Source organism: Canis lupus, chromosome 1, assembly GCF_011100685.1.
Source record: "Canis lupus familiaris isolate Mischka breed German Shepherd chromosome 1, alternate assembly UU_Cfam_GSD_1.0, whole genome shotgun sequence".
Classification (NCBI taxonomy): Eukaryota; Metazoa; Chordata; class Mammalia; order Carnivora; family Canidae; genus Canis; species Canis lupus.
The window spans coordinates 115,346,787-115,373,969 of record NC_049222.1 but is presented as its reverse complement, the minus strand read 5'-3'; the positions used below and the strand labels follow the sequence as shown (position 1 = coordinate 115,373,969).

Sequence of the window (27,183 nt, the reverse complement as noted above, 5' to 3'; positions counted from 1 at the left end):
TTATTCATTCGTTTAACAGATAGCTCTGGGCTCTTCCTGTGTGACCAGCAGCATTCTATTTTTTTTAAGATTCTAATTTATTTATTCATGAGATCCAGAGAGGCAGAGACACAGGCAGAGAGAGAAGCAGTCTCCCTGCAAGGAGCCTCATGTGGGACTCAATCCTGGATCCCAGGATCATGCCCTGATCAAAAGGCAGACGCGCAACCGCTAAGTCACCCAAGCGTCCCAACCAGCAGCATTCTAGGCGGGAAACACCAAACCCTTGTGAACGGACATTCTAGCGATGCCCACATATAACTCAGGGGCTCAGACGTGTCTGAGAGGACTCAGACCATCCCTGGGGAATCCCAGATGCACTCACTCATTCTATCTATCTATCTATCTATCTATCTATCTATCTATCATCTGTCTAGTATTTATTGAGCACTTACTATGCTAAGTCCTGTTTAGGTGATGGGGATATAGCAAAAAAAACAAAAACAAAAACAAACAAACAAAAAAAAACAAAAGGCAGAAATGTCCTACACTGGTGGGATTACATTTTAGTCCTATTCAAACATAGCCAGGTTACTCAAGCCTGCCAGAGGGAGGTTCAATCCCAATCTGGGGATCCCAGACATATCTTCCGGTCACCAGATCTCCTCCACAGGCTCTCAGATACCCCAGAGTATCAGACCATCCCAAGGATCCCAGATACATCCCAAGTAGCTCCCAGACCACTTAGGGACTTCCAGAACTATTAAAAGATTCCTAGACCCAGCTGCGCAGACCTCACAGAACCTTGCCCAGCAGCACACTGGGATTCCCTGCTGGGGCGGCCGACGCTCACCTTAGCATTTCTTTGCCTGTCTGTGGTCTGTGCCCGTCTCCCTCCTCCTCTGTGGGCTCTGTGCCTGTCCGTGGCCCCCCTCCGCCGCAGGTGCATGGACATCCTGGAGCTGTCGGAGCGCCTGGACCTGCAGCGGTTCCACTCTCACACCCTCTGCCTCTACCGCGCGGTGTGCGCGCTGGGCAACAACCGCGTGGCGCATGCTCTGTGCAGCCACGTGGACCAGGCGCAGCTGCTGCACGCGCTGGAGGACGCGCACCTGCCGGGCCCGCTGCGGGCGGGCTACTACGACCTCCTCATCAGCATCCACCTCGAAAGTGCCTGCCGCAGCCGCCGCTCCATGCTCTCCGAGTACATCGTGCCCCTCACGCAGGAGACCCGCGCCATCACTCTCTTCCCACCCGGGAAAAGCGCGGAAAACGGCCCCCGCCGCCACGGCCTGCCTGGCGTTGGCGTCACCACCTCCCTGCGGCCCCCACACCACTTCTCGCCGCCCTGTTTCGTGGCTGCCCTGCCGGCTGCTGGGGTGACGGAAGCTCCGGCCCGCCTCAGCCCCAGCATCCCTCTGGAGGCCCTGCGGGATAAAGCACTGAGGATGCTGGGGGAGGCCGTGCGAGATGGGGGGCAGCACGCACGCGACCCCGTCGGGGGCTCTGTGGAGTTCCAGTTTGTGCCCGTGCTCAAGCTTGTGTCCACCCTGCTGGTAATGGTTTCCTCCTGCTTCCCTCTGTCCCTTTCTTCTTCCGCATTCCAAATCCTCTATCCATCTGTCTGTCCCCCTCTCATTTGTGTATCTAACCACCCATCTGTCTCTCCATCCTCTACCTTTCAGTTTATCCTTCTATCGTCTACTCATCCTTCATTCACTTTTCCTCCCATCCATTCATCTGTCTTCTATTAATCTGTTTGTTAATCTTTTCTCCCTCCTTTACATTCATCTAGACAACCAACCATCATTCGTTTATCAATCCATCCATCCTCCACCCACCTTCCCATCCACCCATCTAAATTTTTTTTTATTTATTTATGATAGTCACAGAGAGAGAGAGAGAGAGAGAGGCAGAGACATAGGCAGAGGGAGAAGCAGGCTCCATGCACCGGGAGCCCGACGTGGGATTCGATCCCGGGTCTCCAGGATCGCGCCCTGGGCCAAAGGCAGGCGCCAAACCGCTGCGCCACCCAGGGATCCCCCATCCACCCATCTATTCATTCAGATACCCCCATCTTCCCATCCACAAGTCCACCCATTTACTTATATTTCCATTCTCTGCCCATGTATCTATCCATCCATCCATGTATCCAATTTTCTTTTCTTTAGATTTTATTTATTTATATAAATATTTTATTTATTTATTCATGAGAAACAGAGAGAGAGATAGAGAGGCAGAGACATAGGCAGAGAGAGAGGCAGGTTCCATGCAGGGAACCTGGCTGAAGGCAGGCGCTCAACCGCTGAGTCACCCAGGCGTCCCATATTTTATTTATTTATTCACGAGAGGGACCCCTGGGTGGCGCAGCGGTTTGGCGCCTGCCTTTGGCCCAGGGCGTGATCCTGGAGACCCGGGATCGAATCCCACGTCGGGCTCCCGGTGCATGGAGCCTGCTTCTCCCTCTGCCTGTGTCTCTGCGCCTCTCTCTCTGTGACTATCATAAATAAATAAAAATTAAAAAAAAAAAAGATTTATTCACGAGAGACACAGAGAGAGGCAGAGACACAGGCAGAGGGAGAAGCAGGCTCCCTAAGGGGAGCGGGCCTTGACCCCAGGACCCCGGGATTTCGACCTGAGCCAAAGGCAAATGCTCAGCCACTGAGCCACCCAGGTTTCCCCCTCCATCTATCCAATTTTCAATCTAGTTGTCCATTCATCCTTCCATTTACTCATACTCGAGTACATCCTCTGTTCCATCTATTCATTTATCCACCTATTCATTTATTTATTAAGCTATCTCTCCTTTCATACATCCAGTTATCATCCTCCTTGCACCTGTGCATTCATTCATCCACACATCCATCCACCCACCCATCTACAGATTCATCTGTTCCTTCATCTTCCGCCTACCTATCTGTCCACCAATGCATGTCTCAGTTCATATATATATACATTCATCCACCTACCCACAAATCTATCCAACCATCTACACCCATTCATCCACCCACCATCCACTCATTCTTCATCCTTTACTGCATGTACCCTTTATTCACATACTCATCTAATGACTCACCCACATAGCCATCCATCCAAATTTTCATGCACAAACCTACCCACCCGTCCATCATCCAACCATCCCACCCTACCCCCTACTTCTTTGCCTATTTATCTATTTACCCATTCATTCATTTACATACTCATGCACCTATCAAATCATCCATCAACCTACCCACCTATTCATACATTATATATCCTGTCATCTATCTACCCATCTCTCCCTCAGCCTTTACCTTCACCTCTCTATCTACCATCTGCCCATCAATTTCTCTCCCCTTCAAACCTCTACTATTCCATCTATTGATTCAGCCACCCAGTGCTCCCTCCACTTATCCATCTCTCTTTCCTCATTGTTTTTCCCTTTCATCTATCTCCTTTCCCTCCATCTGTCAGCATCTTCATTATGTTTATTGAGTGCTAGCATATACTGGGAGCTATGAGGGCATCTATCAGAGTAAGGGGTGTCCTGCTCCAGAGTCACATATGCTCAAGCTTAGGAGAAAGGACATTTACTAGTCAAGGGAAAGATGCTAATGTTTGGCTACATGGTCTGGGCCAGGTTAGGTGGGACACAGGTATGGACCTGAGGGGATGTTAAGGAAAATGGGTGGCAGGGCAAGGGGGTGCCATTTCTTTGTGTAGGAGGAATCATATCTAGCCCATGCAGGAGTGAATCTGACATGTGCAGGAGAAGCAGGTCTGGGGAGTGAGGCTGGGACTTGATTTGGAGGTCTCAAGGGCCACAGTGAAGTACCCAGGTTTTGTCCTGTAGGTGATGGGCATCTTTGCTGATGAGGATGTGAAACAGATCTTGAAGATGATTGAGCCTGAAGTATTCACTGAGGAAGAAGAGGAAGAGGAAGAGGAGGAGGAAGAGGAGGAGGATGAGGAGGAGAAGGAGGAGGATGAGGAGGAAGAAGCACAGGAGAAAGAAGATGAGGAAAAAGAGGAAGAGGAGACAGCAGAAGGGGAAAAAGAAGAAGACTTAGAGGAAGGGCTGCTCCAGATGAAGTTGCCAGAATCTGTGAAGTTACAGGTGGGCTCATTCTTCCTGTTCTCCAGCCACCATCTATCTGGGCTGAGAGACAGGATCTGGTGCAGCATGAGTCTGGACTTTGTTCCAAGGAAGTGGGGAGCTGTGGAAGTGCCACAGATGATTGGAGTGCTGCTGGCTTCAAGTGATCTCTCTGGTTGCCATGTAGCAGGTAGATTGGAGGGATGAGACCATTGAGAAGGCTGGCATAAGGATCCAGGCAGGAAATGATGGTGGCAGATAGGGCAGGGCCATGAAGAGGAGGGAGGAAGCAAGAAAAGTTTCAAGGATGGTCTCAGCACCATCATTCCTACTGCATGGTTGTCCTCCCATAGATGTGCCACCTGCTGGAGTATTTCTGTGACCAAGAGTTGCAGCACCGTGTGGAATCCCTAGCAGCCTTTGCGGAGCGCTATGTGGACAAGCTCCAGGCCAACCAGCGGGACCGCTATGGCCTCCTCATGAAAGCCTTCACCATGTCTGCTGCTGAGACTGCCCGACGTACTCGCGAGTTCCGCTCCCCACCCCAGGAGCAGGTACTCTGACCCCTGACCCCAGCTAGCATTACTGTCTAAATCCCAACTTTAACCTCTCCCCCTACACTGATCACTGATGGTGTTAAATCTCTAAACTCATGCTTGACATCTGACCCTATTGAAATAATTATCTCTTACTCTTCTACTTGTCTCCGAACCAATTTGTCCTCTTAGTCACCTCAGACTGACACTGACTCCATTCAAAACTCTAGTCTTCAGACGGTCTGCATCAACTCATGACCTTAGACAGGGTCTCACAATTGAATCTTTATTTTTATTTTTTTTTTACAATTGAATCTTTGATCCTTGACCTCAGAGTTTCTGCCTTGGGTCTCTGACCCTCATTCTAATAACTTTTGACCTTCCTCTAGATAAACATGCTATTGCACTTCAAAGATGGTGAAGATGAGGAAGATTGTCCTCTCCCTGAAGAGGTTCGACAGGATTTGCTCGAATTTCATCAAGACTTGCTGGCACATTGTGGTAAGAGATCAGAGAACCCATCTCCCGAATTTTCTCTTGAGACCTCTCCTGAAGTTTCCCTAAGATTTCCTGATCTTAAATATTTACAGTATTGGTGCAATGTAATTTTTGGTTGAATGAATGAGCAAACATATTAGTGAACAGATAAAGAATGAGTGGAGGGATATTTGTACTGGCATTTGAGTATATTATACATGGATGGATGTCTATAGGCAAGTGAATGGTGAGTGTAAATTGGTAGATAGAGAGATGAATGAATAAAGAAATGGATGAGTAGATGGCTGGGTGCATGGATGGATAAAGAGAAGGATGATGGTTAGATGGATGGGTAGATGGATAATTGAAAATTGGATGGAGAGATGGTTGGGTGGCTGGAGGATGGATAATCCTCCATTGTTTGGATTATCCAATGGATAATCTCCATTGTTTCTGATAATAAGGCAGCTAGTAATCTTTTTTTAAGATTTTATTTATTTGTTCATGAGAGACACAGAGAGAGGCAGAGACATAAGCAGAGGGAAAAGCAGGCTCCCTGCGGGGAGCCTGATAAGGGACTCCATCCCAGGACCCCAGGATCAGGACCTAAGCCAAAGGCAGATGCTCAATCACTGAGCCACCCAGGTGCCCTAGGCAGCTAATAATCTTACTGAGATTCTTTTATATGTGACGAGTGGTTTTTCTCTGGCTGCCTTTCAAGTTTTCTGTTTGCCTTTGCTTTGAAACAGTTGGGTATAATGTATCTAGGTGTGGCACTCTGATTTTATCCTACTTGAAGTTTATTAAATTTCTTGATGTGTAGATTAATATTTTGCATCAAATTTGGGACTTTTGGGCTATTATTTCTCTAAATATTTTTCTGCCATTTCTCATCACTCTTTATGGGACTCCCATTATGCATATATTGATATACTTGATGATATCCCACAGGCTCTGAGGCTCTGTTAGCTTTTCTTCATTCTTTTTTTTCTTCATTCTTTTTTTACTCTTCAAACCGATAACCTCTATTGTCCAACCCTCAAGTTCACTGATTCTTTCTCCCACCAGCTCAAATATGCTGTTACCTCTCTAGTGAGTTTTAAATTTCAGTTATTGTACTTTTCAGCCCCAGAATTTCTATCTGGTTATCTTTTATGTGGTCTACCTCATTATTAATATTCTCTATTTGAGGAGACATTGGCATCATACTTATCTTTAATACTTTCTACATGGCTTCCTTTGTTCTTTGAACCTACTTACAATAGCTTATTTTTAAAAATATTTTATTTATTTATTCATGAGAGACGGAGAGAGAGCGAGGCAGAGACATAGGCAGAGGGAGAAGTAGGCTCCCTGCAAGGAGCCCAATGTGGGACTTGATCCCAGACACCAGGATCACACCCTGAGCTAAAGGCAGACACTCAACCACTGAGCCACCCAGGTGTCCCTATAATAGTTTAAAAGACATTTAACATGCTTCAAAGAATGAATAAATGAATAAATATGTGAATATATGGAGAAATAAATGAAAAAAAACAAGAATGTACACAAGAATGAGGAATGAATGAACCAATGAATGAGTAAAGAAGTGAATGACTAGAGCACCTGGGTTGCTTAGTTGGTTAAGTGTCTGCCTTTGGCTCAGGTCATTATCCCAGGGTCCTGGAATCAAGTCCCACATTGGGACTGCCTGCTTCTCTCTCTCCCTCTGCCCCTTCCTCCCATCCTTGCTCGTGCTCAATTGCTCACTCTCTTGTGTTCTCTCTCTCAAATAAGTAAATAAAATAGTTTTTTAAAAAAGAAGTGAATGACTGAATAGATGAAGAAGCACACAGATGAATGACACCCTCTTCCTTCTTGACCAACTCCAGGAATTCAGCTGGAGGGGGAGGAGGAGGAACCAGAGGAAGAGGCCACCCTGGGCAGCCGCCTGATGAGCCTGTTGGAGAAAGTCCGGCTGGTGAAGAAGAAGGAGGAGAAACCTGAAGAGGAATCCCCTGCTGAAGAGAGCAAACCCCGTGAGGACTGGGGTCTTTAGGGAGGGGACAGGGATGGGGCAGGCAGCCATGTGCTTGAGGAGCCAGTAGGTCCAAAATAGGCCAGACCATGAGGAGTAAGCAAGGGAGGGGTAGATTGATGAGAGAGGAGGAATAGGGGGTGGGGTGAGAGAAGAGGCATGTTGGAAGTGTGGCCCAAATGTGGTGGCTCTACAGTATGTGTGTTGGACCAGCATGCTGTATGGCCTGCCAGCACAGAGATATACATCCCACCTTGGGATGGTGGCAGCTCCTGTACCACCACCACAGCTTCTGTGTCCTCATGGCTTTTCTTTGTTTTTCTCTTCTTTTTTTGGTGAAATGATTACTATGATGAGGGATTAGAAAAACAGTTATGATAAATGTTGGTCCAATGGGCCATTATGCAAAATATATTTTATCTCCAACCAACAAAGACAGGTCCCTGAAGTTGGTACAGAGTTTATTCTACAACATTCAAGAAATTGCTATTGGGCCAGCTCTGAGCCAGGAACTGTTGGCAGGGCTGGAGAATGCTGTGGGGAGAAGGAGTAAAAATCCCTACCCTCCAAGAGTTTAGAATATTATAACAGATGCACATATACATATACCATAATGTCAGGTGGCCATGGGTGGCTAAGGAAAAAAATCAAGCTGAGTAATAGGAGAGAGAGGGATAAAGATGGAGGGGTCAGAGTAGGGGAGTGAGGTGTGCAAAGATCTGGGGAAGATGATTGTTACAAAGGGAATAGCCAATGCAAAGGCCCTGAGGCAGGAACATGCATGGGGTATTTAGAAGCCAGTGTAGCTGGAGCAGAGTGAGCAAGGGGAGGGGGGCAGGAGATGAGGTCTGAAGTGACAGGGCCAGATTGCATAGCGCTAGAAGGTCATGAATTGACACCATCATTTAGTGCCAGTGCATGGAGGTTTCTCCTAACCTGAGAACATGAGACATCTCTTTTCTCCCAAAATCCTGGGAATGAAAAGTGTTGGGAGAGAAAGAGAGACACAGAGAGAAATGGATGCTGGATGTAGGAGAGATGAGTCCCAGGGAGATGGACAGGGAAAATAAAACAGTTAATTTTGACATCATTTTCAAATGATGCCAAAGTCCACCAGGTATTCTCGGTGTCTGTTGTCTCTCTTGATGAAAAATCAACAGTGTTTTTATAGAACAAGTGGAATTGTGACTTGTGCTTTCAAAGGTACATTATATATTTCAAAGGTGTTTATAATGTACTCTGGTATTTTGAAGTGATACAAGTTCTTTTTTCCTCTTGAAACCTTTAGGGAGCCCTCACTGTTTGGGTGTTAGGGTGAAGAGAACAGGGGAGCTCTTAAGGCAATAAAACGAAATCTTCCAGAATCTGCCTACTCCTGGCAGGTAGAGGGTCAGGGCAGTTAGTAACTGAGAAGCCCTCTGGGAAGAGGGGCCCTTTCTGCATTGTTTTGGCTCCAGGCCTCAACCTGGGAGTGTTCTGACACTCATGTCCCCTTCCCAGAGTCATTGCAGGAGCTGGTGTCCCACACAGTGGTGCGGTGGGCTCAAGAGGACTTCGTGCAGAGCCCTGAGCTCGTTCGGGCCATGTTCAGCCTCCTCCACCGGCAGTACGATGGGCTCGGGGAGCTGCTGCGTGCCCTGCCCCGGGCATACACCATCTCACCGTCATCCATGGAGGACACCATGAGCTTGCTTGAGTGCCTGGGCCAGATCCGATCGCTGCTTATTGTGCAAATGGGTCCCCAGGAGGAAAACCTCATGATCCAGAGCATTGGGTGAGGCCCTTCCCCCTCCCCTGACTTTGCACATCCCCCCGGGAAGGAGGGGAGCCCCCACAAGCTCCAGCTTGTCCCCTGGGCTCATGTCCCCTGGATGCAATAATGTCTCCTTCCTCCACTTCTGCTTCATCCTTGTGGTGATATATACTTCTCCTAATAGCTAGCCCATCTCCCTGGCTAATGACCCCTCCTCTCACCTCTCCATCCAGACCCTGGGATAACAGCTCTTACTCACCTCTTGGCACAATAGTTACCCTCTTTGAGCTTCAGTGTTCATCTCTAAACAGGAAGAGCCATGCCTACCTCATACAGTCATGGCAAGGCTTCCAAGGGCTTTTGCACATCGTAATGATATTGGTAATGGTAATGATAGTACTAAACACTCACTAAGTGTCAAGAGTGTCTCATTCATTCACTCAGCAAGCATTTATTGAGCACCTAGTTTGTGCCAGGCCCTTTCTAGACACTTGGGGATACCACATGCAGCATGGTAAGGATCTCCACCCTAGGGGATCCATGCCTCAGTTTCTTTTTTCTGTAAAATAGGGATAACTATAGTTCTTGGCTTCTAGAGTGGAGATAAAGATTGAATGAATTCAGATCTGTTAAGGGGCGTGGTGCCAGGCATGAAGGAAGAACTCAGTAAATGTTGACTGTTATTACAGTGGTGGTGACAACTCTCCCAAGGGCCTGGGGCTGTCCCTGGACTGGGGCTCCACCGGGCCCCTGGTGACCTCACGTTCTTTACCTCTTCACAGGAACATCATGAACAACAAAGTCTTCTACCAGCACCCGAACCTGATGCGGGCACTGGGCATGCATGAGACAGTCATGGAGGTCATGGTGAATGTCCTCGGGGGTGGCGAATCCAAGGTAAGGGGTCTGTGTGGGCTAGGGAGCTCAGGGCAGGGGGCCATGGAGGGGCAGGCGTTGACCACAGGCCCACTCTGCCTCCCTAGGAGATCCGCTTCCCCAAAATGGTGACAAGCTGCTGCCGCTTCCTCTGCTACTTCTGTCGTATCAGCCGGCAGAACCAGCGCTCCATGTTTGACCACCTGAGCTACCTGCTGGAGAACAGTGGCATTGGCCTGGGTGAGAACCCCTGAGCCCGGGGTGGCGGCCTGTCCCTCACGACCCACTCTTGGCGGTCCATCCAGGCATCCATCTCTACTCATTCAGTCATTCAACATTCAACAAACACTTATTCTCAACCCACCCTGGCTGTAGCCCTGTGATGAGCAGTCCTGGGGATACCCAGACAGCCCTGGCCCTGGCCCTCACAGAACTCACGGTGCAGCATGGCAGATAGACAGTGACAGCCCAGAGTGGTCAGGCCTGGGATGGGGAAGCACAGACCAGAGGAGGCACTTGACCTAGGCTGTAAAAGGGGGTGGTCAAGGAGGGCTTCCGAGAGGAGGTGAGATGAGCAGCAGTGAGACTGTCAACTATATACCTCTGAAGAGCATTCTCACTGCCTCTCGCCCTCACAGGCATGCAGGGCTCCACGCCTCTGGATGTGGCAGCTGCCTCCGTCATTGACAACAACGAGCTGGCCTTGGCATTGCAAGAGCAGGACCTGGAGAAGGTGGGGAAGGAGGAGGCCTGGCCCCTACCTGGCCCCTACCTGGCCCCTTGGGGCCCCTGCTGCTTTGGGACCCACTCTATGGGATGGTCCAGGATTAAATCAGAAGGGGAATAATTTGCAGGGAAAAGAACAGGAGCCAGTCACATGGGGCCGAGTGCAAATAATCCATACCTCACCCTCCTGCAGCTGCATGTCCTTGGCACATTTCTTGACCCTCTGTGCCCCCCTCCCTCCTCTGCTTCTGTACTAGTGTCAAAGGGCATGGGCTCTGGAGTTCAGCAACTTAGGCTGAACCTAAGTGAGATGGTGCTCTCTTGTTGTGTAGCCTTGGACAAGTGACTTAAATTCTCCAGGCCTGTCTCCTCACCTGCAGAATGAAGATAATAATAGAATAGGGTTATTCTCAAGATGAAATGACTTAATCCATGAAAGCATTTATAATACAGCAAGCATTATCTGCTACTATAGTATTACTCATTCAACAAATATTTACCGAGCACCTACTATGCGCCAGGAACTTGTCCAAGACAGTAGGGGTGTGACAGTGACTGAGACAATCAGAAAATCCTTGTCCACATGAAGCTGACATGGTTGGGAAGATGGACAATAAACAAGATGAATAAGTAAAATACATAGTGTATTAGCTAGTGACAAGTGTTAAAGATGAAAAAAGTGAACAGGGGAGAGAAATATCATGTGCCAGGAGGGTGTCCAAGTTTAGATAAGTGTGATCAGAGAATGCCTCACTGAGAAAGTGACATTCGGGGAAAGCTCTGAAGGAAGAGAGGGACCATATGGACATCAGGGGGAAGAGCATTCCAGGCAGGGGAACAGCCAATGCAAAGGCCCTGAGACAGAAGTGAACCTCATGAGTTTGAGGAACAGCAAAGAGACCAGTATGGTTGGAGCAGAGGGAGTGAGAAGTTAGCGGTGGGAAGTAAGGTCAGCAGGTGGCAGGGAAGATTGTGCAGAGGGTCTTAGTGGACCACTGTGAGGGCTCTGGGTCTTACCCTAAGTGAGATGGTGCCGCAGGAAGGTTCCAAGCAGGGAAGGATGCTTCTGTGTAGGAGGAATAGACCGAAGGAGCAGGGAGCCCAGGAAGGAAGCCCCTGGCATGGTCCAGGTGGGAGAGGAGGGTGGAGGATGACGATTATTGTTTGCTGAGAGATCCAGAAATGAATCAGGTTGCAGAGCTCCAGGGATGGGCAGGGACATGAGCCTTGGGGAGGAGGTGGTGCGGGTCTGCCTCTGGCTGAGCCCCCTCCGCCCCCAGGTGGTGTCCTACCTGGCGGGTTGTGGCCTTCAGAGCTGCCCCATGCTCCTGGCCAAAGGGTACCCAGACATCGGCTGGAACCCGTGTGGCGGCGAGCGCTACCTGGACTTCTTGCGCTTTGCTGTCTTTGTCAACGGTGAGTCAGGAGCTGGTGGTGGCAGGACAGGGGGCTGGGGCCACTGACCAAAGCCTCCCTCGGGGTGTGGGCCACACCTTGGGCCACTGGCCTAGCCCGGGATTCCTCCTGGTGGGCTGGGGCAGCACGCAGAAGCCAGTGGGGGCCTGGCCTTAACCCTTGAGGGGCGGGGTCCCTGGGCCGCGGCTCACGAGGCCTCCTGACCGCCGGAGCCGCCAGGTGAGAGCGTGGAGGAGAACGCCAACGTGGTGGTGCGGCTGCTCATCCGCAAGCCCGAGTGCTTCGGGCCCGCCCTGCGGGGTGAGGGCGGCTCCGGGCTGCTGGCTGCCATCGAAGAGGCCATTCGCATCTCTGAGGACCCGGCGCGCGATGGCCCAGGCGTCCGCAGGGACCGGCGGCGTGAGCAGTGAGTCTCCCACCACCTCGGCAGAACCGGCCCCCCATCCCGGTGCCCCTGGCTGCCTCCCCCACACCGCCCACTTTCCTCTGCAGCTTCGGTGAGGAGCCCCCGGAGGAGAACCGGGTGCACCTGGGACACGCCATCATGTCCTTCTATGCCGCCTTGATTGACCTGCTAGGACGCTGTGCACCAGAGATGCATGTGAGACCCAGAAGTCCAGGGATGGGGAGGGGCACACAGGGCCACCCTTGAGCCTCCTCAGTCAGGCACTGGACAGCACTGATAGCTCTCACTCTGCGGGTGGTCTTAGGAGAGGCAGTTCTGAGGACAGACACACTGGTGACCAAGACAGCCCCAGGCCCAGCTCTCACGGAGCTCCCGGACCAGTGGGGGAGACCAAGCAAGGTGGGCCGGGGTGGCCAGGGCTGCAGTGGAGAAGCACAGGCCGAGGAGTCAGGGCTGGGGATTCTAGAGTTTGCCCTGCGAGGAGTCCTGGTCTACCTGCCAGTAGGTCAGGAAAGGATGGATGGGGTATCGAGCAAATGGGGCTCAAGGTGCCTGATGATGTGGCCCACACTTCCTTCTTCCAGCTAATCCAAGCTGGCAAGGGAGAGGCACTGCGGATCCGCGCCATCCTGCGCTCCCTCGTGCCCCTGGATGACCTTGTGGGCATCATCAGCCTCCCACTGCAGATCCCCACCCTGGGCAAAGGTGCGGAGGGGGCCGGACTCAGCAAGGCAGGGAGGCTGAGGAGGGAGCGGATGGGTCCGAAGGGCATCCCTGACCCCCTGCCCTCCTGGCCCACAGATGGGGCTCTGGTACAGCCAAAGATGTCAGCATCTTTCGTGCCGGACCACAAGGCATCCATGGTGCTCTTCCTGGACCGAGTGTATGGCATTGAGAACCAAGACTTCTTGCTGCATGTGCTGGACGTGGGGTTCCTGCCTGACATGCGGGCGGCCGCTTCGCTGGACACGGTGAGCAGCCCGCCCCGCCTAGCCACCGTCCCTGCCTCCAGAGAGGATGCGGGATGGGGCGTGGGCATAGCAGCCGGGCTTCTGTTTGTTCTGGGCTTGTGTACATATCATAATCCTCCCTCCCCACCCCCCTCACCCCTGTCAAGATAGAAAACAAAACCAAGATAAACTCTGAGTTCTGGGAGAGGGTGGGTGGAAATCTCCAACATCTCCTCATTCTTATTTAAGAAATAATCATTCTCAATGATGGCTCGGCACCAAGGAGACAGACCTGCGCACAACAGCAACAATAATACTTATATAGACATATAATAGCTACACAGTTAGATTGCAGTAGGGGACAAAGTCACGTAAGATGAGGACAGAACTGACCGCTGGTGTGGCCACATGGAGGCCACTGGTGACTTGCTAAGCACTTTCAGTGAAGTGGTGGGGGAAGAGCCATACTGGAGGGGGTTTACGAGGGTCTGGCAGGTGAGGTATTGGAGACGGCGAGTGTCAACAAGTCTTTACACAAGTTGGTGACAGAGGAGGCAGAGGAATGATGGATACGCTGGACAGGTGACCTTGTCCGGGAAAAGACTCTTCTCGAGATGAGAGAAATAACTGTTGGCTACTTGCACACTTGAACTTGCTAGTACTTGCTACTTGAACATGGCAACTTGATTCTGTAAATACCAGTTTATCAGAAATACTGAGGGCAGGGGCGCCTGGCTGGCCCAGTTGGTGGGGAGTGCGACTTTTGATCTTGGGATTGTGAGTTCGAACCCAGCGCTGGGTGTAGAGATTATGTAAAAATTTAAAAAATCTTAAGAAGAGAGAGAGAGAAAGAAAGAAAGAAAGAAAGACAGACTGAAGGCAGAAGAACAAGTTCAAGGACACCACCAGGACCAAAATCAAAATGTAGGCAACTCCACTGGATAAGTTGATCCAGTTTTTTTTTTTAAAGATTTTATTTATTTATGAAAGACAGAGAGAGAGAGAGGGAGGCAGAGACACAGGCAGAGGGAGAGGGAGAGGCAGGCTCCATGCCGGGAGCCCGACGCGGGACTCGATCCCGGGGCTCCAGGATCGCGCCCGGGGCCAAAGGCAGGCGCCAAACCACTGAGCCACCCAGGGATCCCCTGATCCAGTTTTTCCAGCAAATAAATAGCATTTAAAAGAATAGGAAAGGAGACCATTACAGATGAAAGGACCTGAGATCCAGCAGCCAGATACATATGGTTTGGGGGCCTTCCCGGCGCCCTGATCCAAACAATCCCAGCTAAATATACAGCAATTTTTGAGACAACTGGGAAAGCTGATCATGAATTTTACGCACTTGTTAATTCTGTTGGGTGTGAAAGTGGCGGCCCGGGATGTTGAACAGAAGCATTAGTCCGGATGGAGATACATATTCAAATTTCCATGGGTGAAGCCGTCTAGGGCTGGGGTTGCGTAAAAATATTACAGGAAAAAAGGGGAGCTTGGAGAGGAAATAAGCAGCACAAGGGTATCTACAGAAGACTCTACTCTGGATAACGAGGGCTCGTTCTTTGGTTCCTCGACTTCTGTATGCTTGAGATTTTGCACGGTTCACAGCGGTGATAGAGACGGGGCGGGGGACAGTGTTGGCGGGAGGTGCGACCACGGCCACCCCGGGAGCGCGAAGCGGGCCTGATGCCCCCGCTCTGCGCCCCAGGCCACGTTCAGCACCACGGAGATGGCGCTGGCGCTGAACCGCTACCTGTGCCTGGCGGTGCTGCCGCTCATCACCAAGTGCGCGCCGCTCTTCGCGGGGACCGAGCACCGCGCCATCATGGTGGACTCCATGCTTCACACGGTGTACCGCCTGTCCCGCGGCCGCTCGCTCACCAAGGCGCAGCGCGACGTCATCGAGGACTGTCTCATGGCGCTCTGCAGGTGCGGCGCGGGCGGGGGCGCCGGGGCGGGGGGCCCTGCAGGGGCGGGGGGGCGGGGGGCTCTGCAGGTGCGGCGCGGGCGGGGGGCTCCGCAGGTGCGGCGCGGGCGGGGGCGCCGGGGCGGGGTCTCCGCAGGTGCGGGGGGGCGGGGGGCTCTGCAGGTGTGGCGCGGGCGGGGGGGGCTCTGCAGGTGCGGGGGGTCGGGGGCGCCGGGGCGGGGGGGCTCTGCAGTGCGGCGCTGGCTGGGGCGCCGGGGCGGGGGGCTCTGCAGGTGCGGCGCGGGCTGGGGCGCCGGGGCGGGGGGGCTCTGCAGTGCGGCGCGGGCGGGGGCGCCGGGGCGGGGGCGCCGGGGCGGGGGGCGAGGGGCGGGGGGCGGGGGGCGGGGGGCGGCCGGCCTCCGGCTGAGACCGCGCGGCGCGGTGCTTGCCTCCGCAGGTACATCCGCCCGTCCATGCTGCAGCACCTGCTGCGGCGGCTGGTGTTCGACGTGCCCATCCTGAACGAGTTCGCCAAGATGCCGCTCAAGGTGAGGGCGAGCCCCCTCCGGCGCGCGGCGCCCCCGGGCCCCCGGGCTCGTCGGTACCGCCCCGCCCAGTTAGCCTGCAAACCCGAGGGCGGCGTCCCCATGGAAACCTCTCTGGCCTTCTCAAGGGCACACTGGGATTTCCAGGGCGGTCGCTGGGCGGCATTGGTGCCTCTGACGCTCCCTCATTAGCGCCTGATTTGCCTAACAGAGCCAGGCCTCACCTGAATTAGCACATATTTGCATGGAGTACACTGCTTTTCCTAATTAGCATGCTTACTCGTCTGCCCAGACCACCAGCCTTACTCTTTGCAAATGAGTGCATTTATTTCAATAAATAGCACCACAGCTATTCTGCATATTTGCACAGCGTCTCCTATAATTTTTTTTTATTTGCCTGCTGGTTTGCATAAGGAGATACCTCCAACTCAGATATCGACTGTTTTACATAATACATCTAAATCAGCCCCTGTTTCAAATTTGTGTAGTGGATATGGAGGCCCGCTTCCCAATTACCATATATTTGCATGGGGTTCTGCTTATATTTGTGTGCCATGGTCATTCATGGGAGCGCAGACTACTCCGTCCATATGGCCATTCGCACTTTGCACACAGTCCTACTCGTGGATTAATATTAGCACACTTACTTGTGTAAAGCGACACCAGACAAATCCAGCTCCAGTTGAATACCCATCCTGACTCTAAATTGGAATGCTAAATTTGCATAGTAAATGGGCCCAGACCACTTTCCAATAAGCATACCATTTTCTTTCATTAGCATCATTTGCAAAATCTGCATCGCCTTCGTAATATAAAAGCCCTGACACCCCTGGCCTTCTTGGCTTTTCTTTTGCCCGCCACCTACTATGTGCCTCTCATTTATGTGTCCCCCTCCTTCTCCCACCCAGCTCCTCACCAATCACTATGAGCGCTGCTGGAAGTACTACTGCCTCCCCACGGGCTGGGCTAACTTCGGAGTCACCTCAGAGGAAGAGCTGCACCTCACTCGTAAACTCTTCTGGGGCATCTTTGACTCGCTGGCCCATAAGGTCTGGGCACGTGGTGGACGAGGGGCTGAAAGGAACCTGATTGGAGGGTTTGGGGCCCAAATTTGGGGAATGCACAATGAAATTCCCAAATTTGGGGGTTCAGAGAGGGAGCCAGTTGTACAGCTTTAGAACCAGTAGAATCTATGAGTTTGGTCTCTGGTTTGGTTGTAGTGCAAGAGGGGATGGGCCTCTAGTTTGGGGGTTTAGGGAGGGGTGATAGAGGGTAGTTTGAGGGTCCAGGTGGGCTGAGGTTTGGGTTTCAAGGAGAGAGACGATAATTGATGTCTGGGGACCAAGGGAGGAGGGGTGAGTTTGAAGTCCCAGGGCTCCAAGATTTGAAGGTGCAGCCAGGCCTGCAGTGACCCCCACCCCTGGCGTCCCCAGAAGTATGATGCAGAGCTGTACCGCATGGCTATGCCTTGTCTGTGCGCCATCGCAGGGGCCCTGCCCCCTGACTACGTGGACGCCTCATACTCATCCAAAGCTGAGAAAAAGGCCACGGTGGACGCTGAAGGCAACTTCGATCCTCGGCCTGTGGAAACCCTCAAGTGAGGCCTGGGGGCAGGAGTGGGGTGGGGGATGGGGGCTAGGAGAAGGAGAAGAAGGTTTCAGACATGGAAGGAGGGGCCAGCCCCAACATCTGCCCACCCTATCCCCCTAATAGTGTGATCATCCCAGAGAAGCTGGATTCCTTCATTAACAAGTTTGCTGAGTACACACATGAGAAGTGGGCCTTCGACAAGGTTGGTGCCAGGGTCCCCCCTCCCCAGCGACCCTCATTCCTGCTGGCCTTTCTCAAGAGCCCAGCTTTTCCCTGTGGCCCTGGATTTCCCTGAGACCCCCAACTGTTCCTGGGACCTAAAGTCTCCCCTGGAACCCTCAGTCCCTCCAGGGTTTCCCTTGTGTGTGCTCCAGGCTGCTGTCTACCCCTCATGCTGCCCCCTGCTCTCAGCTCCATAGTGGCACTACCCTTACCGGTCCCCTCTCCACCTCCAGATCCAGAACAACTGGTCATATGGGGAGAACATAGATGAGGAACTGAAAACCCATCCCATGCTGAGGCCCTATAAGACTTTTTCAGAGAAGGTGAGCAAGTCTTGGGGCCCAGTGCTAGGGTTCCAATATGTAACCTCCAAATTTGGGCATTCAAGGAGGAGGGAGGCCGCTTCATCAGCTTGGATCTAGCTGGAACTGCAGGTTAGGGCTCCTCATCCATGGACTTCGCCTTCTCTCAAAACATAGTTGCCTCCCCTACACCCCGAACTCCCTAGGTTCCTTCTTAGAGTCACAGATACGGGGTTTTATTCCTTGGGCCTACAACTTAACTTCTCTGAGTCTCATGTGTAAAGTGGGATATTGGGATGAGTTTGTTTGGGAGGCTCTGTTACAAAGCAAGTTAAGAGACCTGGGTTCGAATCCAAGCTGGACACTTCCTCCTAGCCCTGTGGTCGAGGCTTTCCCCTTCTTAGGACCCTGGAGGCCAGGCAGTAAGGCTCCTACCTCCGCCTCCCTCCCATCTCATCCCATCCCACCAACTCCCCGGCTTCCTGTCCACCCCAGGACAAAGAGATTTACCGCTGGCCCATCAAGGAATCTTTGAAGGCCATGATTGCCTGGGAATGGACGATAGAGAAGGCCAGGGAGGGTGAGGAGGAGAAGACGGAGAAGAAGAAAACGCGGAAGATATCCCAAAGTGCCCAGGTCAGGGGAGGGGCCTGGGCAGAGGACGGGGTCACAGGGTGGTGAGCCGCTAGGGGAGGGGGCGTGGCCATGAGGGGGTGTGGCCAGACCAAAGGTGGGGTTTGAGAGAGGAGCCGCGCACAGGGAAGAAGGTGGAGTCAGCGGAATGGGGGGGCCGGGAGCGGGGTGCTGGACCAGGCTGAGCGACCTGGGAAGGCGGGGCGACTGGGTCTGCAGAACCGCAAAGGGCAGAGGAGGGCACGGCTTAGAGACAAGGCCTTAGGGAGAGGGCGCAGAGCGGGGGCCCAGGGCCAGGTGGAGGGGGTGGCCTGTGTTGGGGCCCGGGCTTCCTGCCAGCCCATCAAGCCCTCCGGTCCCTCCCTCGTCCTCCCAGACCTACGATCCGCGAGAAGGCTACAACCCCCAGCCGCCCGACCTCAGCGGAGTTACCCTGTCCCGGGAGCTGCAGGTGAGACCCCTGACCCTTCATCTAGGAGGTATGCCTCCTAGGCATGGAGGTGTTTGTTGGGGTTGGGGAGGACATCCCCTGACTCTCTCACCCACTCCCAGGCCATGGCGGAACAACTGGCAGAAAATTACCACAACACGTGGGGGCGGAAGAAGAAGCAGGAGCTCGAGGCCAAGGGTGAGGGCGCCCATCGCATCCCCGCACAGACCCCTCTTCACCGAAGTCCTCTAGGCATAGGCTCCAGAGTCATAGGGGTCTAGATTAGAGTTGTGTCACTTTGAACAATTGCTTTCACTCCGCCCCCCCCCAATAACAACACCATCGACTACCCTAGGGTTTTGCTGAGACTATGAAGATCATCCGAAAGCCATGTTTTTGTTATTCTTATCTGTTTTTGTTACTATAATTACGCATGCCAGCAGCTGCAGGAGCCAGCAACATGAGCGTGGCCTGGGTCTCCCCAGTCCTCTGATTTCTGGCCTTTGCTGCTCCAGGTGGTGGGACCCACCCCCTGCTGGTCCCCTACGACACACTCACAGCCAAGGAGAAGGCACGAGATCGAGAGAAGGCCCAGGAGCTGCTAAAGTTCCTGCAGATGAACGGCTACGCTGTCACCAGGCACGTGGGCTGCGAGTCTGGCCGGGGAGGGGCGGGGAATGTGGGAGGAACCAGGGAGGCAGAAGCCCGGAGAAGCTGGGCTGGGGCGAAGCTGGGCCCGAGAAGGGAGGAGGCTGCGAGGGCGGGGCCTGGAGGGTGAGGGAGGGGCCAGAGAGGAGAGGAAGCCCAGAGGGGTGGGGCCTGAGGGGGCGGGGTGGGAAGGACACTAAGGGGGCGGGGCCTGGAGGGTGAGGGAGGGGCCAGAGAGAAGCCCAGAGGGGTGGGGCCTGAGGAGAGGGGCGCGGCCAGGGGGGAGGGGCTAAATGGGCGGGGCCTGGGGAGGGGAGAAGGCCACGAGGGGTGGAGCTTGGGGCCAGATAGGGGAGGGCTCAAGAAGCGGGGCCAAAGGAGGAAGGGGCCGGGGTGGGGAGGAGCTAGGAGGGGTGTCTGGAGTGGGGGCGGAGTCAAGGAACATCCAGGAACTTGAGGGGGTCTTGGGGTGGGGCCGAAGCCTGTGGAGGCTGGGCCTAGGGGAGCAAAAGGGGAGCTGGAGAGGATTGGGAAACAGGGTGGCCGTCCCTCCGGGCTGACCCCCTCTGCCTGTCCACGCAGAGGCCTTAAGGACATGGAGCTGGACACGTCTTCCATTGAGAAGCGATTCGCCTTTGGCTTCCTGCAGCAGTTGCTGCGCTGGATGGACATTTCCCAGGAGTTTATCGCCCACCTGGGTACGGAGGAGTCCCTCCGTCAGCCGGCCGTACCCGCGGTTTCACCTCAGGCCCCAGTTCATGCATTTGTCCTTCCCTCCCCGTATCTCATTATTGTGCCAGACACTGGTCCAAAGGTGTTGAGAACATAGCAGCGGGTGAGACCAAAGTCCCTGTCCTCCTGCATTGACATTCCTGTGGTGCATTCAGACAATTAACATCGGATAACTTAGGTTTTTAGAAGACAGTTAGTGTTTTGAGAACAAGAATACACTAGAGTCAGCTAAGGAAAATAGGAGTGGGATGAAAGTGGAACTGGTTAAAATTTTTTAAAAAGATTTTATTTATTCATGAGAATCATAGAGGCAGAGACATAAGCAGTGGGAGAAGCAGGCTCCCTGCGGGGAACTTAATGCGAGAGAGACTCTCGATCCCAGGCCTCCAGGTGTTGGAGGCAGATCACATAGAGCTCTGCAGGCGTGGGGAGTGCCCTGAGGGGAATGACACACAGGAGGGTTCTGAGCCAGAGAGGGCCCTGACCTGCCTCAGGTGTTCACAGACTCCCCTTGGCTGCACTGGAGATGGCATCTGGACGTAGGGGCCAAGAGGGTGAGGACTGGGCAGATTCTGGAACTCTTTTGAGGCTGTTGGTATTCCCCGCACATGTCTCTTACATCCTACTAAGAATCACAGCTCGCCCTCCTATCCCTCCCAGCTTCCCCCAGAGATCCCAGCATGTCCCTGAGAGCCACCCATGGAGCCCCTCATGAGTGGCACAGCAGGACTCACTCACACATCTCGCCTTGGGTCCCACGTGCTGACTGTGCTGAGCACCTCGCCGCTCTGTGCCTCAGTTTCTCCATCTGTCCATCATAACTGGCCACAGTTCTGTCCCTTTCTTGTTGGGTGACCCAGGCTGAGTTATTTCACCTCAGTTCTCTCATCTGTAAAATGAAGAAGAGGGACCCACTATACAGACCTCCAAGTTGGGAAGAGATTGTGCAAGCACATTTCTCACATTTGCCAGGGATGTTGCAAATGTTTGACAATGGGAGCCAGCATTATTATTTTAGTTGTATTTTAGTAGTAGTAATTATTACTGTCACTGGTATTATTTTCTGAAATTGATTTCCGCTCTAAAAGCAATTCTAATCTGTCTGCAGTGACTTCTTGTTTTATTCATTCGTTTATTCATTCCAAATTGATTCAGTGTCAAGTATCAAAGTTCAGGAAGAAAAGGGCTTGTGAGGAAGGGGATGTCCCATGGCCTTACCCTATCTGAGTTTATCCTCCTCCCCATTTTCAGCCTCAGGAAGGGTTTGATCAAGGAGTTAGGGGATTAGATGATAGATATCGGGGAGAGAGGTTCACCTCAAAGCCAACAGAGGGGACTTTATACCAAGAGTTAATCTCTCATCTTTTCCTACCTTTACCCTGGTGTCCCCTCTCTCCAATGGAACACCCTGAGTTCCCCAGCCTTGAACCCACCATGACCCCTGTTTTCCCTCCCCCACCAGAGGCTGTGGTCAGCAGTGGACGAGTGGAAAAGTCTCCACACGAACAGGAGATTAAATTCTTTGCTAAGGTGAGAGGTGGGCTCAGAAAGCTGGAGGGGGCTGGGGACCGGGTGGCCTCCCCCACCCTTCACCCAGTCCCCCTCATCTCTTCCTCTCCCCATCCCCCAGATCCTGCTCCCTTTGATCAACCAGTACTTCACCAACCACTGCCTCTATTTCCTGTCCACACCGGCCAAAGTACTGGGCAGTGGCGGCCATGCCTCCAACAAGGAGAAGGAAATGATCACCAGGTGGGCTCTGCTTTGACCTCTGACCCAGCCTCCTGACCTCACAGGATTGTGATCCTGGACCCTTGCTGCCCAACTCTGGACCTTAGGGGCTCTGTCCTGGGTGTTGGGCACCGACCACTCCACCTGCAGAGGGAACTGAAGGCTGAGGTTGACCAATTGTCCTGTTGTGCCCGGGCCCAAGGGTTTTCCCAGGACATGGGACTTTCATGGATGGATTGGCTGCCTGGTCAGAAAGACAGACCAGTCTCCCCAGCCCCCAGCCTCCCCGGTTCTGGTTTCTGCCCCTGACTCTCAAACCTGCTCATCTCCCCGGCCCCTCCTCACCCTTCCTCTCTTTGGTTTTCTTCCCAACCACTTGACACCCTCCCGGCTCTGCTTCCTGTCCCTCTGTCCCTCTAATTGCACCACTGCTGTCCTGGTCTCTTGGTGTCCTCACTCTTTCCTCTGTCCTCCTGTCCCTCTTTCTTCAGCCTCTTCTGCAAGCTTGCCGCTCTTGTCCGCCACCGAGTGTCTCTCTTTGGTAAGTAGCTCTGTTCCCCGAGCTCTTCTCCCTGTCTTTCCTCTTTCCCTGCAATCACCCACCAAGCTCACCCTAAAGCATTCCTGGTTCCTGGTTCCTGCCTCGATTGGCACAACCCTCACTGTGTTCTTCTTCCACACCTGGGCGCACCTGGGTGCACCTGGGCATGGGCTGGGTCATCCTGGGTACAGGGCTGGGACTGGGACAGCAGCGGGCCCTGACCTCACAGAGCCCCTAGGCTGGGCACTGATGGCCCAAGGGGTCAGGGCTGGGATGGGGGAGGCACAGTGGGTTTGGGGAAGGACAGGGGCCTATGGGGGTCCAGGTGGAGGTGGGGTTCGGGACGAGATAGATGTAGAGGAAGGCACTGCCCTCCAGCCCTTCCTTTACCCTGGCCTGTCCTCCTTTCCCAGGGACAGATGCTCCAGCTGTGGTCAACTGTCTTCACATCCTGGCCCGCTCCCTGGATGCCAGGTACGGGGCACGGCGCCCACTCCCACCCCTGTTCCCCTCGCTTTTCTGAAATCTAGAACCTCAGATTCTAGAACGGGTGCACCCCGGCTTCCCTCCTAGGACGGTGATGAAGTCAGGCCCCGAGATCGTGAAGGCCGGCCTCCGCTCCTTCTTCGAGAGCGCATCGGAGGACATCGAGAAGATGGTGGAGAACCTGCGCCTCGGCAAGGTGTCCCAGGCGCGCACGCAGGTGAAGGGTGTGGGCCAGAACCTCACCTACACCACCGTGGCCCTGCTGCCCGTCCTCACCACGCTCTTCCAGCACATCGCCCAGCACCAGTTCGGAGATGATGTCATCCGTAAGGACCCCTGGCCCTGAGGCGGCGGGGGGGGGGCGGGTCGGGGGGCCAATTGGGCCAATGCCAGCCGTCCTCGCGTGCCTAACCCCAGGTGTTTGCGAGTGTGGATTCAGGGCTCGAAGCCAAGTGTGCACTCAGTGAGCTGGAAGTAACCGAATGAGTTCATGAGGATAGGAGTTCAGCTGCTGCTCTAACGAAAAGTCCCTAAACCACTGCAGCTTAAGCAAGAAGAACATATATTTCTTTCTCATGTTATGTCTAGTTATAAGTGGCTCATTATAATAATGATGTCAGAAGCCCAGGTGCCCCCCACCTTGCTACCCTGCCATCTCGGAAAGACTGCCTCTATCTGTGGGGTCCAGGATGGCACGCCATTGCATCCTCAGTCTAGCCTGAAGGAGAAGAGAAGAAGCAAAGAGGAGGGCATTGCAGTTCTTCTGAAGGAACGACCCAGAAGCCTTCTGCATCACTCCTGCTTACCTCCGTCTCATTGGCTCAATTTAGCACGTGGCCACGTGTCACTGCAAGGGAGGCTGGGAAAGTGGCCTTTATTCTGGGAGGTCGTGTGTCCAGCTAAATATCTGAGGTCTGTTAGTAGGAAGAAGAAAAGAGCAGAAAAACGTTAAGAGCAGGTACTGGGAGTCCGTTAGCAGCGTGTACCCTGTTTATGCTACCAAACGGCACGTATGGTGCGAGACCCAGACCCTGGGGTCTTGGGACACATGGCACACAGGGTGCAACATGCCTTTGCTAATGAGACACAGACAAGGTGTTACACCCGGGGCAGTGTCGGGTACTCAGAACAAAGAGGCTTATGAGACGTGGGCTGGACTATGGTGGAGCAGGGGGGAAGGACAGGAGGAGGTGGGAGAGATGCTCAGGAGGCCGAAGGGGTGGGCTGTGGAGGGGAGGCAGGCAGAGTGGAGCCCACGGCCCTGGCCCGGGCCCTGCGGACAGTGGGGCTGCCAGGGGACAGGGGGTGGAAGAAGTAACCAGTTTGGGGGAGATGCTGAGGTCAGTTCGAGACTTGGTGGTTGCGAGGGACCCAGGGAATACCCTGGAAAGTGTCCAGGATGGGCTGGAGGCCCCATGGGCAGTGGGAACTGGCAGAGAGTGGGGCCATGTGTCAGCTCACAGTTTATTTGAAAGTAGAACCTCTTGATAAAAGTAAGAAAAGTTGTGCTTGGGTCGGGTACTTCCCCCACTCCTACATTTTATTTAGAAATTTTTATTTATTTTTCTTAAAGATTTTAGTTATTTGAGATAGAGAGAGAGAGAAAGAGAGAAAACAGAGGAAGAGTGAGAGGGAGAATCAGACTCCTCACTGAGCAGGGAGCCCAACCTGGGGCTCCATCCCAGGACCCTGGGATCATGACCTGAGCCAAAGGCAGACGCTCAATCACTGAACCACCCAGGTGCCCCTATTTAGAACATTTTATTTTATTTCTTAAAAAAAAAAACCTAAAAAAAAAAAAGATTTTATTTTGGGCAGCCCAGGTGGCTCAGCGGTTTAGCGCCGCCTTGGGCCCAGGGCCTGATCCTGGAGACTCAGGATCGAGTCCCATGTCTAGCTTCTGTATGAAGCCTGCTTCTCCCTCTGCCTGTGTCTCTGCTCCCCTCCCCCCCATGTGTGTGTCTCGTGGATAAATAATAAAATCTTTTTTAAAAACTTAAAAAAAGGGATCCCTGGGTGGCGCAGCGGTTTAGTGCCTGCCTTTGGCCCAGGGCGTGATCCTGGAGACCCCGGATCGAATCCCACGTCGGGCTCCTGGTGCATGGAGCCTGCTTCTCCCTCTGCCTATATCTCTGCCTCTCTCTCTTTCTCTCTGTGACTATCATAAATAAATAAAAATTAAAAAAAAAACTTAAAAAAAGATTTTATTTATTTGTTCATAAGAGACACACAGAGAGAGGCAGAGACACAGGCAGAGGGAGAAGCAGGCTCCCCGTGGGGAGCTCAATGCAGGACTGGATCCAGGACCCTGGGATCATGACCTGAGCCAAAGGCAGACGCTCAATCACTGAGCCACCCCCGGTGCCCCTCTTTAGAAAATTTTAATGTATCCAGGAAAGTCAAAGAAAGAGAATTGTTAATAATTTGCCCCATATGCTTAGCCTTTCACTTTCTGGGTGAAAGTGTTTATAAACCATTTTCTCAAACTTTTGAACGTGAGTTGCACACACGGTAACACCTCATCCCTAAGTACTGAGTCTGCATCTTCTGGAATGAGCACCTTTTCTCATTTAATTGCAATATCATTATCACCACGTAGCCTGACTACTTAAATTTCCCCCATTACCCTCAAAATGCCTTTTCTTTTCTTCTTTTTTTTTTTTTTTTAAATTAGAATCCAGTCAAGTTTCTCTCATTGCGGAGGCAGTTATGTCCATATAGTCTCTTCAATCTAGAACCTGCCCCTTGCCCTCTTTTTGCCTCATGACATTTGTGAAGTTGTTGAGGTTCGTAACCTAGTCTTCCCGCAGCGGGGCGGGTGGTGGACGACAGTGGATGACCTAAAATTATAGTCAGGATTGGATGTTTGCTTGCATTTTTCCGGAAAGAGTGCCCATCATGTCATTAAAGAGATCCATGACTCCTCTCTCAGGAAGGAACAACTAGCTTTTGTTGAGTGCCTGCTGTGTGCCATGTTCCAGTTGGTTTCCAACCATTAACTCTTTTTTTAAATTTTTATTTTATTATTTTTTTTCATTAACTCTTTTATAAAAAATATTTTATTTATTTATTCATGAGGGACAGAGAGAGGCAGAGACACAGGGAGAAGAAGAAGCAGGCTCCATGCAGGGAGCCTGACGTGGGACTCTATGCCGGGTCTCCAGGACCAGACCCTGGGCTGAAGGTGGCACTAACCGCTGAGCCACCCGGGCCGCCAGCATTAACTCTTTTGATCCTCAAAACCACCCCACGAGGAAGATACTATAATTATGCCCATTTTACAGACAGGGAAACTGAGGCCAAGAAAGTGTTAGTACTTGCTCAAATGACAAAGTGGTAAACAACAGGCCGGCTTAGAGCCCTGCTCTTCTTACCCAATATCCGGAGAGGGGGGAGGAGGGCGGGGAGAACTGGGATAGCGGCTGCATCCCCCACCCTCACTCTTCCTCTCTCCCTCAGTGGACGACGTCCAGGTCTCTTGCTACCGAACGCTGTGCAGTATCTACTCCCTGGGAACCACCAAAAACCCTTACGTGGAAAAGTAAGGAGAAAGAGCCATATCTGGGGCTGGGGTGTGTGCCGTGGGGGCTCAGGGACAGGGGGGAGCAAGAGACGATGGGGGGAGTTCGAAGTCCACAGACCTGCTTGGCGGCAGCTGCAGTTCACGGAGGCGGCCACGTGAGGGCGCTCAGGGGAAGGCCAGCGAAGGAAGTGGAGGCCTCGGGCTCGGAGGCCGGATGGGCACCAGGCCCGCGGGATGCCAGGTTGCGCCTCCCTGGGGGCCGAGCTTGCCCTGGCAGGGGGCACACAGGAATGGGGGTGGCACGTGGGAGCCACAGCAAGCTCGGGGCACCGGGAAGGGCTCTCCTGGGCTGCGATCACCGGTTGGAGCAAGAGGGCACTTAAGCCCAGGGACGGGCCGCCCGGGGTGGCTCAGCGGCTGAGCGTTGGCCTTCGGCTCAGGCGTGATCCCGGGATCGAGTCCCGCATCGGGCTCCCTGCGTGGAGCCTGCCTCTCCCTCTGCCTGCGTCCCTGCCTCTCTCTCTCTGTGTGTGCCTTTCATGGAGAAACAACAACAACAACAACAACCCAGGAACAAGGCCACGCCTGTGCCCTCTGCGACTGCAGCTCTGCTCCCAAGAGTTCTGGGGAGAGGCACTTCCGTGGGGACAGAGGCTGGGACCCAGGACCAGGCAGCAGGCGGGGGCGGT

General features: G+C 53.2%; 1 protein-coding gene across 1 annotated transcript in view; it reads left to right on the top strand.

The window, feature by feature from the left end:
* Positions 1-27,183, top strand: part of RYR1 (ryanodine receptor 1) — a 117,891-nt gene that overhangs the window by 36,486 nt on the left and 54,222 nt on the right. Inside the window, exons 34-64 of the mRNA XM_038528976.1 lie at positions 923-1,535; positions 3,812-4,075; positions 4,408-4,608; positions 4,980-5,091; positions 6,939-7,085; positions 8,585-8,858; positions 9,620-9,734; positions 9,821-9,953; positions 10,352-10,446; positions 11,720-11,855; positions 12,075-12,261; positions 12,348-12,456; positions 12,846-12,966; positions 13,063-13,232; positions 14,914-15,134; positions 15,569-15,659; positions 16,565-16,705; positions 17,090-17,253; positions 17,370-17,448; positions 17,702-17,791; positions 18,266-18,406; positions 18,780-18,854; positions 18,956-19,031; positions 19,349-19,472; positions 20,064-20,179; positions 21,676-21,743; positions 21,844-21,965; positions 22,436-22,485; positions 22,899-22,959; positions 23,059-23,297; positions 26,431-26,512. Coding sequence (XP_038384904.1) covers positions 923-1,535; positions 3,812-4,075; positions 4,408-4,608; positions 4,980-5,091; positions 6,939-7,085; positions 8,585-8,858; positions 9,620-9,734; positions 9,821-9,953; positions 10,352-10,446; positions 11,720-11,855; positions 12,075-12,261; positions 12,348-12,456; positions 12,846-12,966; positions 13,063-13,232; positions 14,914-15,134; positions 15,569-15,659; positions 16,565-16,705; positions 17,090-17,253; positions 17,370-17,448; positions 17,702-17,791; positions 18,266-18,406; positions 18,780-18,854; positions 18,956-19,031; positions 19,349-19,472; positions 20,064-20,179; positions 21,676-21,743; positions 21,844-21,965; positions 22,436-22,485; positions 22,899-22,959; positions 23,059-23,297; positions 26,431-26,512 — 4,617 coding nt within the window. The remainder of the gene's footprint in view (positions 1-922; positions 1,536-3,811; positions 4,076-4,407; positions 4,609-4,979; positions 5,092-6,938; positions 7,086-8,584; positions 8,859-9,619; positions 9,735-9,820; positions 9,954-10,351; positions 10,447-11,719; positions 11,856-12,074; positions 12,262-12,347; positions 12,457-12,845; positions 12,967-13,062; positions 13,233-14,913; positions 15,135-15,568; positions 15,660-16,564; positions 16,706-17,089; positions 17,254-17,369; positions 17,449-17,701; positions 17,792-18,265; positions 18,407-18,779; positions 18,855-18,955; positions 19,032-19,348; positions 19,473-20,063; positions 20,180-21,675; positions 21,744-21,843; positions 21,966-22,435; positions 22,486-22,898; positions 22,960-23,058; positions 23,298-26,430; positions 26,513-27,183) is intronic.